The sequence below is a fragment of the Ursus maritimus genome, unplaced genomic scaffold (genome assembly GCF_017311325.1).
Source record: "Ursus maritimus isolate PB19 unplaced genomic scaffold, ASM1731132v1 scaffold_10, whole genome shotgun sequence".
Taxonomy (NCBI): Eukaryota; Metazoa; Chordata; class Mammalia; order Carnivora; family Ursidae; genus Ursus; species Ursus maritimus.
The window spans coordinates 8,595,245-8,609,922 of NW_024423344.1; the positions used below are offsets into that span (position 1 = coordinate 8,595,245).

General features: G+C 39.6%; 1 protein-coding gene across 1 annotated transcript in view; it reads right to left on the minus strand.

Annotated features, from left to right (window-relative positions):
* Positions 1-14,678, minus strand: part of FLT3 (fms related receptor tyrosine kinase 3) — a 73,205-nt gene that overhangs the window by 41,836 nt on the left and 16,691 nt on the right. The window contains exons 2-4 of the mRNA XM_040621759.1: positions 9,973-10,094; positions 3,916-4,118; positions 748-863 (exon numbers count right to left, since the gene is read on the minus strand). Of these exons, the coding sequence (XP_040477693.1) occupies positions 748-863; positions 3,916-4,118; positions 9,973-10,094 (441 nt within the window). The remainder of the gene's footprint in view (positions 1-747; positions 864-3,915; positions 4,119-9,972; positions 10,095-14,678) is intronic.

Here is a 14,678-nt window from a genome sequence, read left to right on the forward strand (position 1 = left end):
AGCCAGAAGGCACATGCACGCGGTGAGTCTGCCAACCGCACAGTTGCCTCCGTGGATAAGAACATTCGGATTGTTCCTGGCGGTTTGCCTAGTGATCTAGCATTTGTATAAATCAAGTATCCACTTAAGTGGTGACTTAAGTTCAATTTTTAACTTCTTAGCACGAATAAAATGAACACTGTCATCCTCAGTCACACCGGCCACATTTCAAGTGTTCGATAGCAACGCGTGGCCAGTGACTACCTCGTTAGAGCGGACACAGACAGTTTCGTATCTCAGAGAGCTCTAGCGGATGGTGCAAAGATCTTCCAATCCCGTGAGGTATGTATTTTTATCCCCATTTTACAGATAAGAAATTTGAGGTTCAGAGAGGTTAAGTGACCTGCCAAAGGTGGTAGTAACAGATCCAGTATAAGAATCCAGGACTTCTGACGCCAAGGTCAAGGTCAAAATGTTCTCCATACTTCTGACTCCAAGGTCAAGGTCAAAATGTTTTCCATTTCTTCCCTGTCAGTCATATGTCACTGAAAAAATGGAGGATGGAGGAGGGCTGACCAGAGTGTCGTGGGTTTTCAAGAGTGTTCATTCTGATGGGCCAGAGTCTCAGTGGGTTACATGGATGGCTGAAGTGAATTCAATCCATTCAACTACATACTGAGGGAAACCTGAGTATTGTGTCCCGAGCAGCTGGTAGAAAGCTCCAAAGGAGTGGAATATCGTGAATACGGAGTAGCAAGGCGCACTTACTTCTTATACTCACTGTAAACAGTATTGTGTAATTGGTAGCTTCACTCTGAATGAAAAGTAGGTATTCTCCAGCTTGGGTTTCTGTCATTTTCAAAATGACCATGGAAACAACTCCTCTGAAAAAAAAACAAGAAAGAGAACTGGTTATTTTGGAAAACGTGTGAAACTAAAACATAACATTTCATCCTGAGTCAGCAGGTGGTTCAGGGGCCCCCACAACTCCATCTCTGACTGTGGCATGGGGGGCTGGCAGCTTCTCACTCTGCCTGAGCCTGGTCGGTTTGACTGACTTCATCCAGGCCCTCCCTTCAGAGTGAGTGACCTCCATTCCAGCACCTTCACCTCATGCTTTTCGGGCCTCTCGGGGTGGGGGTGGGGGGCTCCTGTCTCAAAAGGCACAGGCTTGGGGGCACACTCCCACCAGCAGTAGCAGACCGTTCCCCTCAACGACAAGCACATCCACAGTCATGTTGCTCAGTCACCTGGCCACCAGTCTCAGTTCCCCACTTGCAGACCCAGATGACTATACAAGCAAGATACCCAGAGATAAGGAACATTCTGTTTTGTGTGACTCTCTCCGTAGATGAAAGAATTCAAGCAAAATCCAACACAAGGCATTATCCTACGTGAAGGGGAAAATCCCATATATGTAAGGAGAAGGATGGCTCAGTGTTTGTGCTTTTAACTTTTTAGGTATTCAGTAGAGATCAGTTTGGCTGGGAGCAATCTCTTCCAAGAAACAACTTCGATGTGTTCGGTGACACCTGTTCTCATCAAAGCTTACAATATTCTCTAGTAGTCTGTTGAGTAATGTTGGCTTTAAATTTACACTTTTTTTTTTAAAGATTTTTATTTATTTATTTGACAGAGAGAGACAGCCAGCAAGAGAGGGAACACAAGCAGGGGGAGTGGGAGAGGAAGAAGCAGGCTCCCAGCAGAGAAGCCTGATGTGGGGCTCGATCCCAGAACGCTAGGATCACGCCCTGAGCTGAAGGCAGATGCTTAACGACTGTGCCTCCCAGGCGCCCCTAAATCTACACTTTCTGACCTTTAGGTCGTTACTACTCAAAGCGTAGAATTTCTCCAACGGTGTTAGTCTCTGCTGAGGGTTGACAGTTATGCAGACTCTGAGGCCCTGCCCAGACCTACTGGATTGGGATCCTCTTTTGAACAAGGCGCCCAGGCAATCAACCCAAACGCACGTTATGTCAGAGACGCCCGGCCCTGCCTTTAGAGCTCCAGGCTGCGTGGTCGGAGAATACTTGTGCTTGCACTCATACCGACAGTACGTTAGAAGGATACATATTTGGTTCATGCCTGCAGATATTCTGGTGAGATGCTTTCTTTCTCTGAACCATCCATTCTCCTGGTATCATTCGCGAACGCTTCTGCCTATCATAAACGACTGGAAGACAGTGAGCAAAGCCTAGGTGTTCAAGCTTTCTGGCCACGAGTCCAGAGCTAAGTTTCTGTAATTCTCTAAGGCAGAAAAGTTGCTGGGGCGCCTGGGTGGCACAGCGGTTAGGCGTCTGCCTTCGGCTCAAGGCGTGATCCCGGTGATCTGGGATCGAGCCCCACATCAGGCTCTTCTGCTGTGAGCCTGCTTCTTCCTCTCCCACTCCCCCTGCTTGTGTTCCCTCTCTCACTGGCTGTCTCTATCTCTGTCAAATAAATAAAATCTTTAAAAAAAAAATAAATAAATAAAAAAAAGAAAAGTTGCTAAATAGTTTTGGTACTAAGTTAAGTAATCCATATAAGGCCTATGACGTGCACTAACAAATGGGACCGTCGGTCCTAAATCAAGAAAGGCAACGTCTCACGGAATGACAAGAACCCTACATTTGCTTTTTTGGTCTCAATCCAGGGAGAGCTGTTGTGGCATAAAATTTTAGTAAGACTGTCAGAACACTGAAGCCAAAATTTTTAATAGAAGAGTGCTTTGGTTTAACCCCAAGGCACAAAGAACCAAAAAACAGAAGTGAGTAATACAGTCTCAAAAGAGGAAAGGAAAATGAATGTGCTCCAAGATTTAGAACCTAACTTCAGAATTATAGCCACTGTCCTAAAAATTACTTAAGAGTTTGTTTGACCTTACAGGAGCAAATGCGAACAGCTTGGTACAGGTCAGTCACAGAGATGTCGCCCCATACCTCAGTCAGGCAGGATACTCGCTGCAGGTCACTTGGGTACCACTAACTGCACTATTCCTGGAAAGACAGAGCCTCTTCTACACCCTGGGGCACCAGAACACCCCCAAGAACTGGAGAGCAAAGTAGTCTTAGAATTATCAAGTGGACATTTGAATGACTTGTGCCTCCTTCTTCCTGCCCCCATCTGGTCTCAGCAAGGGGCCAGCAATCAGCACGGAGTTAGATACAGACTTGGCGGTTCCAACACAATTCTTGGCCAAGATATTTTTCTGGAACACGAGAGCCATGTTCCTCACACCCAGATCAATTTCTTACTAAAATACTTCGTGGATGTCACCGGCAATTCTGCTCATTATACTGTGAAACGGAATAGATTAAAACCAAATGTTCTTTCCCCAAGCATTTCCCAGAAAGAAGCTTCTGACTACTTGAAGCAGAATGTAATGAACATTTTCTAACTTTTTATCTTTAAGACAAGATCCGATTAAAAAAACAAGACACGGCAAAAATCCCAAATATTCTTTCACAGTTTGTTTTACATTTTTCTAGCCACTCACTGCCTTCTTAGGCCCTAACTATATCTATACGTAATTTTTTAAGTTGGCTTTATTTTTTAGAGTAATTTTGGATTTACAGAAAAATTGAGTGGAAAGTACAGAGAGATCCCACATATGTTCCCCCCCAACACACACACACGGAGTTTTCCCTGTTATTAACATCTTGCACAGGTGTGGTATATTTGTTACCATTGGTGAACCAATATTGGCACTAACTCAAGTTTATAGTTTACATTAGAGTTCACTTTCTGTGTTATACATCCTGTATATTTGATAAATACATAATGCCATGTATTCTTGCCCTAACTATATTTTTAGTTCATTATTTCACTGGAGATACGAGTTACAATGGATATGGATAGACATTTGAAAAGAAACTCCATATGAACTACGTTCTATGGCAAGGAAGTTTTCCTCCCAAAATCCTTGTGGGTGCTCCCCCCCCACCGCCCCCCACTTACCTGTTCTGTAAATCAAAGTGGGGCTGGCAATTCAGGGAGCTGTGTTTAAAGACCCAGAGACAGGAAATGTTCCCCGGGGTGTTGACCAGTACTTGGAGTGTGATGGATGCCAACATGTCCACTTCCACAGTGGCTGCTCCATAGACCGCCTGTGTGCTCTCAGGCTTCAAGGCACACCCGAGGTCTTCTGGGGGTCCTGATGCCTGTGTGGAAACAAAGTGAATTTTCTACTAGCATGTGTTTTTACATCCTCTTCTTAGCTGGGACCTTTATCAAATAGATTTGTGTTGACATACTGCCCACAACACTGGAGAACATATTACTGACTGAAAATCCTACTATTTACAATTCTCTAAAGAAGAGATAGGGGCGCTTGGGTGGTTCGGTCGGTTAAGCATCTGCCTTCGGCTCTGCTCATAATCTCAGGGCCCTGGGGTAGGGTCCCATGGCAGGCTCCCTGAGCAGCCTGCTTCTCCCTCTGCCTCTGCCCCTACTTGCCCTTTCTCTCCCTCAAATAAATAAATAAAATCTTAAAAAAAAGAAGATAGATAAGTTTAGGCTGCATTTCTCGTATGTTCTACATACTGTTATGGGCTGAATTGTGTCCCCTTGAAATTCCTGTGTTGAATCCTAACCCCTGCTACCTCAGAATGTGACCTTATTTAGACATAAGGCCTTTCCACAGGTAATCAAGTTAAAATGAGGAGGCTGTTAGGGTGGGTTCTTATAAGAAGAGGAAATTTGAAGAAGACATGCACCAGGAAGAGCGCCTTGTGAATATGAAGATGAACCTCTATGAGCCAAGAAGAGAAGCCTGGAACAGATCCCTTCCTCACAGCCTTCAGAAGGAACTAACCCCGTCGACATCCAGATTTCAGACTTGAAGCTTCCAGAACTACAAGACAGCAAATTAGTTGTTTAAGTCACCCAGGCTGTGATACTCCGGTGCAGCGGCTCTAACGAGCGAGTATACAGACAACGCTCATAAAACTCATAATACAGACGTGACTGTTTTTGTGATTGTTGGTATGTAGATAAGAATCTACATAGTAAGAGTAAATTGGCATCTGTATTAGAGGAAATTAAAAACCAAAATATTTTCTGGGCAGATACCCCCATAGGTTCATGGCTACCACCATACTTCTGCTTGTTTTCAGTAATTGAGATATATTGAAAGGAGGGTGTGGTAGCAACTTCTGTCTCTGGACCCTTCCCCTCCTACCCTCCAAACACATAGCATAGCATGCCTACACACACACACACACACACACACAAGCTTCTTCAAGTGAAGAGCAGGGTAGGTCTCCTGCTACTGATCATAAGCCATACTTCTGGTTTTACTTGTCCATTTATTCAGCAAGTAACTCATAAGTTCATTTACTTAATATCTGATAAGTGCTAGACCATCTACTGGGCACGATGAGACTAGGATGAAAAGACACTGATCTTATCCTTAAAGGCTTTCAAGTCTAGTAGGAAGGAATAACTAAAATATGAGGTGAAATATGATGTGCCCCATAAAAAGATACCAACTGCTTTGAAAGGTATATTTAAATGTCCTGGAACTTCGGAGGATGGAGAAGTAATTTTCAAGCTGGGATGGTGGCAGTAAGAAGGCTTCACTGAAGTCCAGAAATTGAGCCAGATCTTAAAAGATAGGCACAGAATAAGTCAAAACAAAACAAAACAAAATTTAAAAATCTGACATACTAGAAGAAAATATTGCAACATATATTACAAATAAAATACCCCTAATATATAAAGAACTTTTTAACAATGAGGGATACAGGACAAAAACACAGTAGAAAAATGGGGAAAAGAACTGAATAGACAATTTACCCAAGGAAGACATAAAGAATAGCCCTTGAACATATGAAAAAAAAATGTTCCAACTCAGTTATAATTAGAAAACATAAATTAAAACAACACTGAGATATCACTTCTTACCTATCAATCTGACAAAAATTTTTAAGTATGACAACACATTGTGCTGGCGAGGCTGTGAAGAAACAGCTCTTCTCATACATCTCTGGAGGAATGCAAGCCAGCGTGACCCTTCTGGAGGAACATTTGGCAACAGCTAATGAAACGACATGTACGCTCATCCTTTGAGCGAGCAAGCCCACTTCGAGGACTACACGCATAAACCTATACTTATAAACAAGTAATGGCAAAATACTAGAAACCTCCTAAATGCTCATACACAGCAGAGTGGTTGAATAAACCACGGTCCCTCCGCATAATGGAGTACTATGCAGCTATAAGGACGTATGAGGACAATCTCCCCGATTTGGAGTGATCTCCTGGATATACTGTTAGGTGAAGAAAAGTGAATGAAGTATCTACTTTCATGCATACTATACCTCATGTAAGAAAGAAGGGGATTGAGAGAATACACATGTATCTGCTCATTTGTGCACAAGAAATCTAGGAATAAGATAAAAAAATCTAAAGTGGGGGCACCTGGGTGGCTCAGTCAGTTAAGCATCCAGCTCTTGATTTCGGTTCAGGTCATGATCTCAGGGTCATGGGATCAAGCCCCTTGTCATGCTCCACACTGGGCATGCAGCCTGTTTGGGATTCTCTCTCTCCCTTTATCCCTCCCCCCAACCCCTCGCACACACTCTCTCTCGCTAAAAAAAGAAAAAATCTTTTTTTTTTTTTAAAGATTTTATTTATCTATTCGACAGGGATAGAGACAGCCAGCGAGAGAGGGAACACAAGCAGGGGGAGTGGGAGAGGAAGAAGCAGGCTCCCAGCGGAGGAGCCTGATGTGGGGCTCGATCCCATAACGCCGGGATCACACCCTGAGCCGAAGGCAGACGCTTAACCGCTGTGCCACCCAGGCGCCCCAGAAAAAAATCTAAAGGGATTGGCTACATACAAGAAGTAGGTGGGAAAAGGATGGATACTTGGTTATAGGTGTGAAGAGGGAGGAATATTTCTTTGAGTATATCTTTTTATATACCTTTGGCTTTTAGGACCATAATCATGTTTCATATACTCAAAAAAATAAACCATTAAAACAACCAGGATTTTGGGGGAACTCAACATGGAATACCAAAAAAAAAAATTAATTATATTACAGATAAATAAAGTAACCATGGTGAAGGGGGTGGAAAAGAAAAGAACTAACCTAAGTAACTGAAAAATATTACATTGGATAATGTAAGATTAAAGACAAAAAGAATTGTACACAAAGACTGTATTCTAGTTAGTAAATCTGTTTCTCACTGGAATGTGGGTTAGCAATTCTGAAATTACTTTATGTGTATACCAGATTTACAAAAGTCTATTATTACAAATAATGAGAACCAGGTTTCTTACCATCAGAGAGAGAAGTACAAATATGGAAAGAGGAAAAGGTAGAATAAACCCTTAGATGCTGAATTGAAATCAGAGTTATCAGCATGAATTTATGGTGATATACAGATAGGTAAGTAGATAGATGTAGAGATGATAGAGAGATAAAAAGAGTGTTGTGTGTGGTGGGGGGGTAAGTATACATACATACATTTCCTAGAGGGCCCAGAGGCAATGACACCCCAACAGCAAGGAGCACACCCGGCTCTCAGACCATGGTTTCTAGATACTATTCTCCAAAAAACCAGTGCTTCTTTGGAGAAGTGGCTAATTCCAGGGCTAAGGCAGGAAAAATACAAGCTGAGCCCGAACTGTATTATAGCACCGGAAAGTAAGGAAGTGCTTGAGAAAACTGGGCACAGGGTGAAAGGACACAGAAGTCATCCTGAGGTAGCTCCCAATGGCCAAAGCTGGACAAATCTGAGTAACAAAAGGAAATGGATAGTCTTGGGTTATAAGTCATAGAATAAAATAAGTATCTCTGAGTCCATAGTGATAGAAATAGGTAAATAAAATGGAGAGAAGAGATAGCTCTTCCTCACACGGTTCCAACTTAGAAACGTAGAGGGAAGAAGGGAAAAAGAAAATCATCATTAGGGAAACATCACAGTAATAACTGTTGTAGGCAAGATCCACCAATGGGTGCTAAAATCAGCAGGTGAAAACTGGAGGAGGAACAGGATATTTGCATCTTCCCCCAAATACTTGTTAATTACAAAGAAAAAAAAAAGTAACTTTGCAAAGGAGAAGCCCAGCATACACCATGTTCATCTTCAAACAGAAATGATAAATGGTGAAAACATTCCGATTTTAAACAACAATTAAGTGGACTGTGGGAACAGTAAAATCATCTTATTTTGGTTCCAGGTTATATCGGTAATACAGCTAAGGATGTAGTTGCTTAGAGTTACACTGGCAAGTTTTGTCTACCAGAATGTTTGCGTATTCAAAACACCGCTGAACTGTAAAAGTCTCAGGAAGATGTCTCATCTGAGCAACGTGAGCTGTGGAAGAAATCAAAACCATTTTTTTAAAGAGCACTGCTCCCCTAACAATACACTTTGCACTAAAGTGGGAAAATGCCCAAAAGGAGCAGCTGCACCCTCAGGAAGGTGAAAGCACATTGGGCGGCAGACTGCTCATCTTTGCATCATCCACGATTTGTAGGGTTATCTGTTTAATGTCATTTGAGAGCTACTAGGTCTTAATACAATCCAAATTATTGCATAAAAATATAACTTATACTACATGAAAAAAAATAATGCAGCTTAATACTAGGAACCAAGACCAATTATTAGCTTTTTTTAAACATTGTGTTTTGTAAGAAAACACTTAGATGTATGCAGCTATTTTCTTAAGTTGAAAAGACACTGGAAGTTTATAGCAGCGTAGCAAATATCAACATTTTTTGTCCACACTGAAATACGGTGTATGCAAAATATCTTAATTATTAATAATTAGCAATGTGTTATGATGCCAATATCTGTTAAAAAATTAAAACCAGCCATGCTTCCGGCATTAAAAAAAATCATGTGTTAAATCAGGAGTTTTCCATTCACGTAGAATGTTACGGAAACCTATTTCACGTTATGTCTTAAGTTTGAGAATATTTTTAATATCTCTGATTTTAGGGGGTGGGGAGTGAAGTCCAGGGCATCACATAGTATATGTGATGTGTTTATGTATTCTATCTGTGTAGAAGAAAACAGAGTGACTATATATTGGTATGAATTCTTAACTGGAAATATTCATGAAATTGGCTACTTTATGTTCACTTTTTTGTTATATATTTCTGATACTTTCAGTTCTCTATTATTTAAGCTTCCTTTCTTTGAGTAAATATCTCAGCTGTTAGATGAATTGCATGAAGGAGAAGGGTAACGAAAAACAAATTTGGAACTTGAAGGAGCCAGAGTCAGAAGACGGAGCAATTTGCATGTCAGTTTAATGGGAAGTCACTGAAAGTTCTAAGGGAGGCGGTAAAGCATGTAGTTGTGCTTCAGAAAGAACAGTCTGGCAGTCTTATCAGAGATGAACTGTAGAAGGAAGAAGCCACTTATAATGTTATTGTGATTATGGGGGAGTTAATGAGAGAAGTGGCTGTGAGACCAGAGAATATGAGGTGATTATATGAGAACTATCAAAGAAAGGAAATTGACAAGACTTGGCAACTGACCGAATGTGAAGGTAAGGGAGAGGAAGTAGTCCCAAATTATGCTGACCTTTGGAGCCTGGGAACTAGACAGGCCCATAAGCAGAAATCAATTAATGCAAGTATAGGGACAGGTTTGGAGAAATAGAATTATATAGGTGGGTTTTATGAAATAAATTTGAAATGAAATATAATTTATGAAATAAATTATATAGGTGTGTTTTAATAAGCAAATGGAAAACCTATTTTATCTAGATCCAGGAGGCAGTTGGAAGTTAGGGACTCAGGTTTGAGGGAGAAGCCTGGATTCTCTTTAAAGAGAAAGGGTAATTCCTGTTACTTATTCATGCTGAGTATCTGTATTTTTCCTGAATCCAAACCAGGAAAGAACATGACTCTGGATGGAATGGAGTGCATATGAGTACATAATATATTCAAATACACAGAAAGAAAAACCCATTTAGCCATGGCAGACCTCAATCGCTTATAAAGTATATAGCCTAGAGAAAACAGCTAAAGTTAGAATTTTAGTATTACTTTACCATGGGATACGATGATGATATCCCCAGTGATGAATCATTGTTCTTATGATTGATTAAAACACACTTGATCACAGGCAGATCTTGATTTGTAATAGTCTCAAATGTCATTGCTGAAAAAACAACTGTAAAACAAAATAAAGACAACGAAGTTGATACATGCACACCTCGAAAAGAAAATATGTATTCATTTCACAACAAAACAAAACGTAATCAGGCAAAGGAGGAAAGTATCAGGCCAACAGGAAAGGATGTATAATATATACATAATTTCATAAAAGGCAAGTCTTATTATAAATCAGGAGCCAGGTACTCAGAGCAGTCCTGTCCAATGTGCTACTGAGCATTTGAAATAAGAGTAGAGCAAATGAGGAATGATTATTTGCACACAAGCAATTTTTTCTTCTTTACGGATGCCTGTGAAATCTTTTCGTCGTGCACTCAAATCTTTAGAAATATGTGCTGTACTGAGGGTCCATTTTCCTCCATTGCGCTAGATGCTCCGTGGGCCTTTTCAATCCAAAAACTCATATTCGTCTCTTGGCTAAAGTTTTCTTGAATTATTTCTTTGATTCTTTTTCTCTCCTTCACTTTCTGTTCTCCTGTCGTCTGGATGTTTTTCCCAAATGGCTGATGATCCTTAACAGTGCTCTCTTACACAAGAATGAAGTCCAAACTGTTCATTCTAAGCTCTGTGGGCATCGTGTGACCTGCTGCCCCATCTTCTCTGTGTGGCTATCTTTCGGTTTTCTCACGGGCTAATCAGGCCACCCAGAGAACAGGCCTCTCTCATGTTGGCTGCCCAGGTTCTGGGAGCTGGTCTGGCAATTTACACTCTTTTGGGGAGGGGGCACCTACAACGGAAATCAGGTTGCTTTTCACCTTTTTCATCCTGCATCTTTTGATTCAGCTTTCTTCATGTGCTTTAAATCTCTCTAAATTTTATTTTCTGCCTCTCCAGTGTCTTTGTCCTTTTAAGTTTATGTCTTTAAAAAATTTTTGTCATTTGAGTGGACTCTTGGTAGAAGGTAAATGTATATGTTCGGCCATCTTTGTACCTTGTAATCTGATTAAAATCTCAGTATTGTAGCTATGAGAGCTACATATGGAGACATATTCACTGGTTTGTTTTCATCTGTCTTATTATTTTATTATTTATTTAAGAAGTCATATTATACCAATACAAGTAGCACTGTAAGTGAAAATTCACCCTAAAACCTGACATCCTAACAAATAAACCATTTTCATTTCTCTAGAACCTTTCTCATCTGTAGACATAGTTTTGAACTAATTGCATTAATAGTGTAGACATCATTTTATATCCTGATTTTGAAAATAATATGTCATAAGCATTTCTTATGATACTATATGCAATTGATTTGCTTTTCTTTGGGGTGCTAACAAGAATGACCTCATCATTCCCTTGCTGTCATACATTTGGGTTTTTTTTGCCCTCTGCCATTTAAAATACTTCACTAAGGGATGCCTGGGTGGCTCAGTCGGTTAAGCGTCAGACTCCTGATTTCAGCTCAGATCCTGATCTCAGGGTTGTGAGATTCAGCCCTATGTCGACCTCCACGCTCAGTGGGAGTCTGCTTGGGATTCTCTCTCTTCCTCACTCTCTCCCTCTTCCCCCTCCCACTGCTCAGGCACGTGTGCACGCTCTCTCTCAAATAAATAAATCTTTGAAAAAATGAAATAAAATAAAATACTTAACTAAGCTTTTCACTGTGTTTTTTTTTAATCTAAGCTTTTCCCTTTTAAAATATTATTTCTTTAGTATAAATTTCTGGAAGTGGAACTAGTGGGTTAAAGGATATAAACATATATAAAGGATATATTTAAATGGTTCTCGATATGCATTGCCATTTGGTTTTCCAAAGACGCTATACCAATTTATATAGCCACCATGTAAGGTGAGAATGTAATCACTTTACTACAGTCTTACCAGCATTTAGTCATTATGTATTTTTTATTTCTCTTAATATAGCCCCTAGTCTTGTCTTGTCTTTTTTATTTTAAGCAATCTTTACACCCAATGTGGGGATCGACTCATGACCCCGAGATCGAGAGCTGTATGCTCTTGAGAGTCTGCTTGACATTCTCTCCCTCTCCCTCTGCCTCCCCCTCCCCCCGCCGCTTGAATGCTCGTGCTCTCTCTTTCTCTCTCAAATAAATTAATTAATTAAAAAAAAAAAAGGGTTGCATGCTCTTTCATCTGAGCCAGTCAGGTGCCCCCGCCTCTAGTATTTTAAAAGAAAAAAAAAAAAGAAATCAAAGAGGCACAATTTCAAGGGACAGACAGGGGAGAAAAGATTAAAGAGAGTTTAAGAAACTCCCCTCCCCTATTCCCTAGTGTTTTTTTTCCCTCCCTACTTTTTTCAGTAATTTTATTCAACATAATTAGTATACAATAAGTTGAACATAATTTAAGGTGTATAATTTAGTAACTTTTGACATAAATACAAATCTGTGTGTAAACCCATCATCATAGTCAAGATAGCGAACTTATTCAGCCCCAAAAGTTTCCACGTGCCCCTTGGCAATCCCTTCCTCCTACTCACCCCACAACCGCATGCCAAGCAACCTCTGATCTCCTTTCTGTCACCACAGATTAGCTTGAATGTTCCAGAATTTCATATAAACGGAATCACGTAGTATGAAATTTCCTTTTTTGTCTGGCTTCTTTCGCTCTGAATTATTTTTAGATTCATCCCTATTGTAGTATATATCAGTAGTTCATTCCTTTTAAATGACAAGTCATTGTCTACTCTACAGATATAACACAATATTTTAATTCATTTACCTGTGGATAGAATTTGGATTGTTTCCACTTTTAGCCTCTTACAAATAAAGCTGCAATGCATATTTCTATAAAAGTCTTGATATGGACATAGGCTTTTATTTTTCTTGACTAAATACCAAGGATTGGTCGGAGTACCTAGGTCATAGGGGAGGTGTCTATGTAAATTTCTGAGTGTCTGACTGCTCTCCAAAGAGGCGGTATTTTATATTCGTATTGTCATTGTACGGGAATTCTGGTTGCGGAAGTCACACCCTCACCAACACTTGGTATGAGGAGAATTTTTAATTTCAGCCATTGTGCTAAGTATATAATAAATCATTGTGGTTTTAATATCTCCTTTCCTACTAAAGATGTCGAGCATCCTTTCAGATGCTTCTAGGACATACTATATATTCTTTGGCAGTGTGTCCGTTCACATATTTTGCCCACATCAAGTCATTTAAAATGGGGATGCTTATTTTCTTATTATTGAGTTTTGACAGTATTTTCTCCCAGTTTTATTGTGTTATCGTTAACATATAACATTGTATAAGATTAAGGTATACAACACAACGGTTTGATATATGTATACACTGCAACATGATCACCACAGTAAGTTTAGTTAACATCCATCATCTCACATAGGACTAGTTTTTTCCTTGTGCTGAGAACTTTTAAGATCTACTCTTAGTAACTGAAATATATAACAAAATATTGGTAACTATAGTCACCATGTTATACATTACATCCCTAGAATTTATTTATTTTCTAATTGGAGGTTTGTACCTTTTAACCACCTTCACCAATTTCTCCCAACCCTTCCCCATGCCTCTGGAAACCCCCAGTCCATTCTCTCTTTCTGTGAGTTTGGTGTTTTTAGATTCTACATAAAAGCGAGATCCTGCAGTATTTGTCTTACTCTCTCTGACTAATTTCACTTAGCATAATGCTCTCAAGATCCATTCATGTTGTCAAAAATAGCGGGATTTCTTTCTTTCTTTTTTATGGTGGAATGGTATTCATAGACAGATATATAGATAAATAGATGTATGCCTATCTCAATAGCAATAAAAAAAAGAAAAGAAAAAGAAATCTGGTTGGAAAGTGTTCAGAATAAATCAATAGGCACTTTTTCCAAGGAGGACAGCATCACTAATCATTAGGGAAATGAAAATTGAAGCCATAATGAAATATTATCTAACACCTGTTAGAATGGCTGTCATTAAAAAGACAGAGGATGACAAGTGTTGGTGAGGATGTGGACAAAAAAGAAGCCTTGTGCACTACTGGGGGGAATGTAAAATGGTATAGCTACTATGGAAAACAGTATATATAGTATATCTATCATCTATCTATCATCTATCTATCTATCTATCTATCTATCTATCTATCTATCTATCTATCTATCATCTATGTATTTTACCCTTTCTTTATCCATTCATCCATCAATGAACACTGAAGTTGTTTCCAAATCTTGGCTACTATAAAAAGTGCTGCAATGAACATGGGGTATAGATATTTCTTTGAGATAGTGATTTTGCTTCCTTCAGATGTGCACCCTGAAGTAGAATTGTTGGATCATATGGTAGTTCTATTTTTCTTTTTTTAGTAACTTACATACTGTTTTCCATAGTAGCTATACGACTTTTCATTCCCTCCAATAGTGCACAAGGCTTCTCTTTATCCACATCCTCACCAACACTTGTCATCCTCTGTCTTTTTACTGACAGCCATTCCAACAGGTGTTAGATAATATTTCATTGTGGTTTCAATTTTCATTTCCCTAATGATTAGTGATGCAGTCCTCTTTGGAAAAAGTGTCTATTCATTTCTTCAGTGCATTTTCTAACCAGATTTCCTTTTCTTTCTTTTTCTTTCTCTTCTTTCTTTTTCTTTCTTTCTTTCTTTCTTTCTTTCTTTCTTC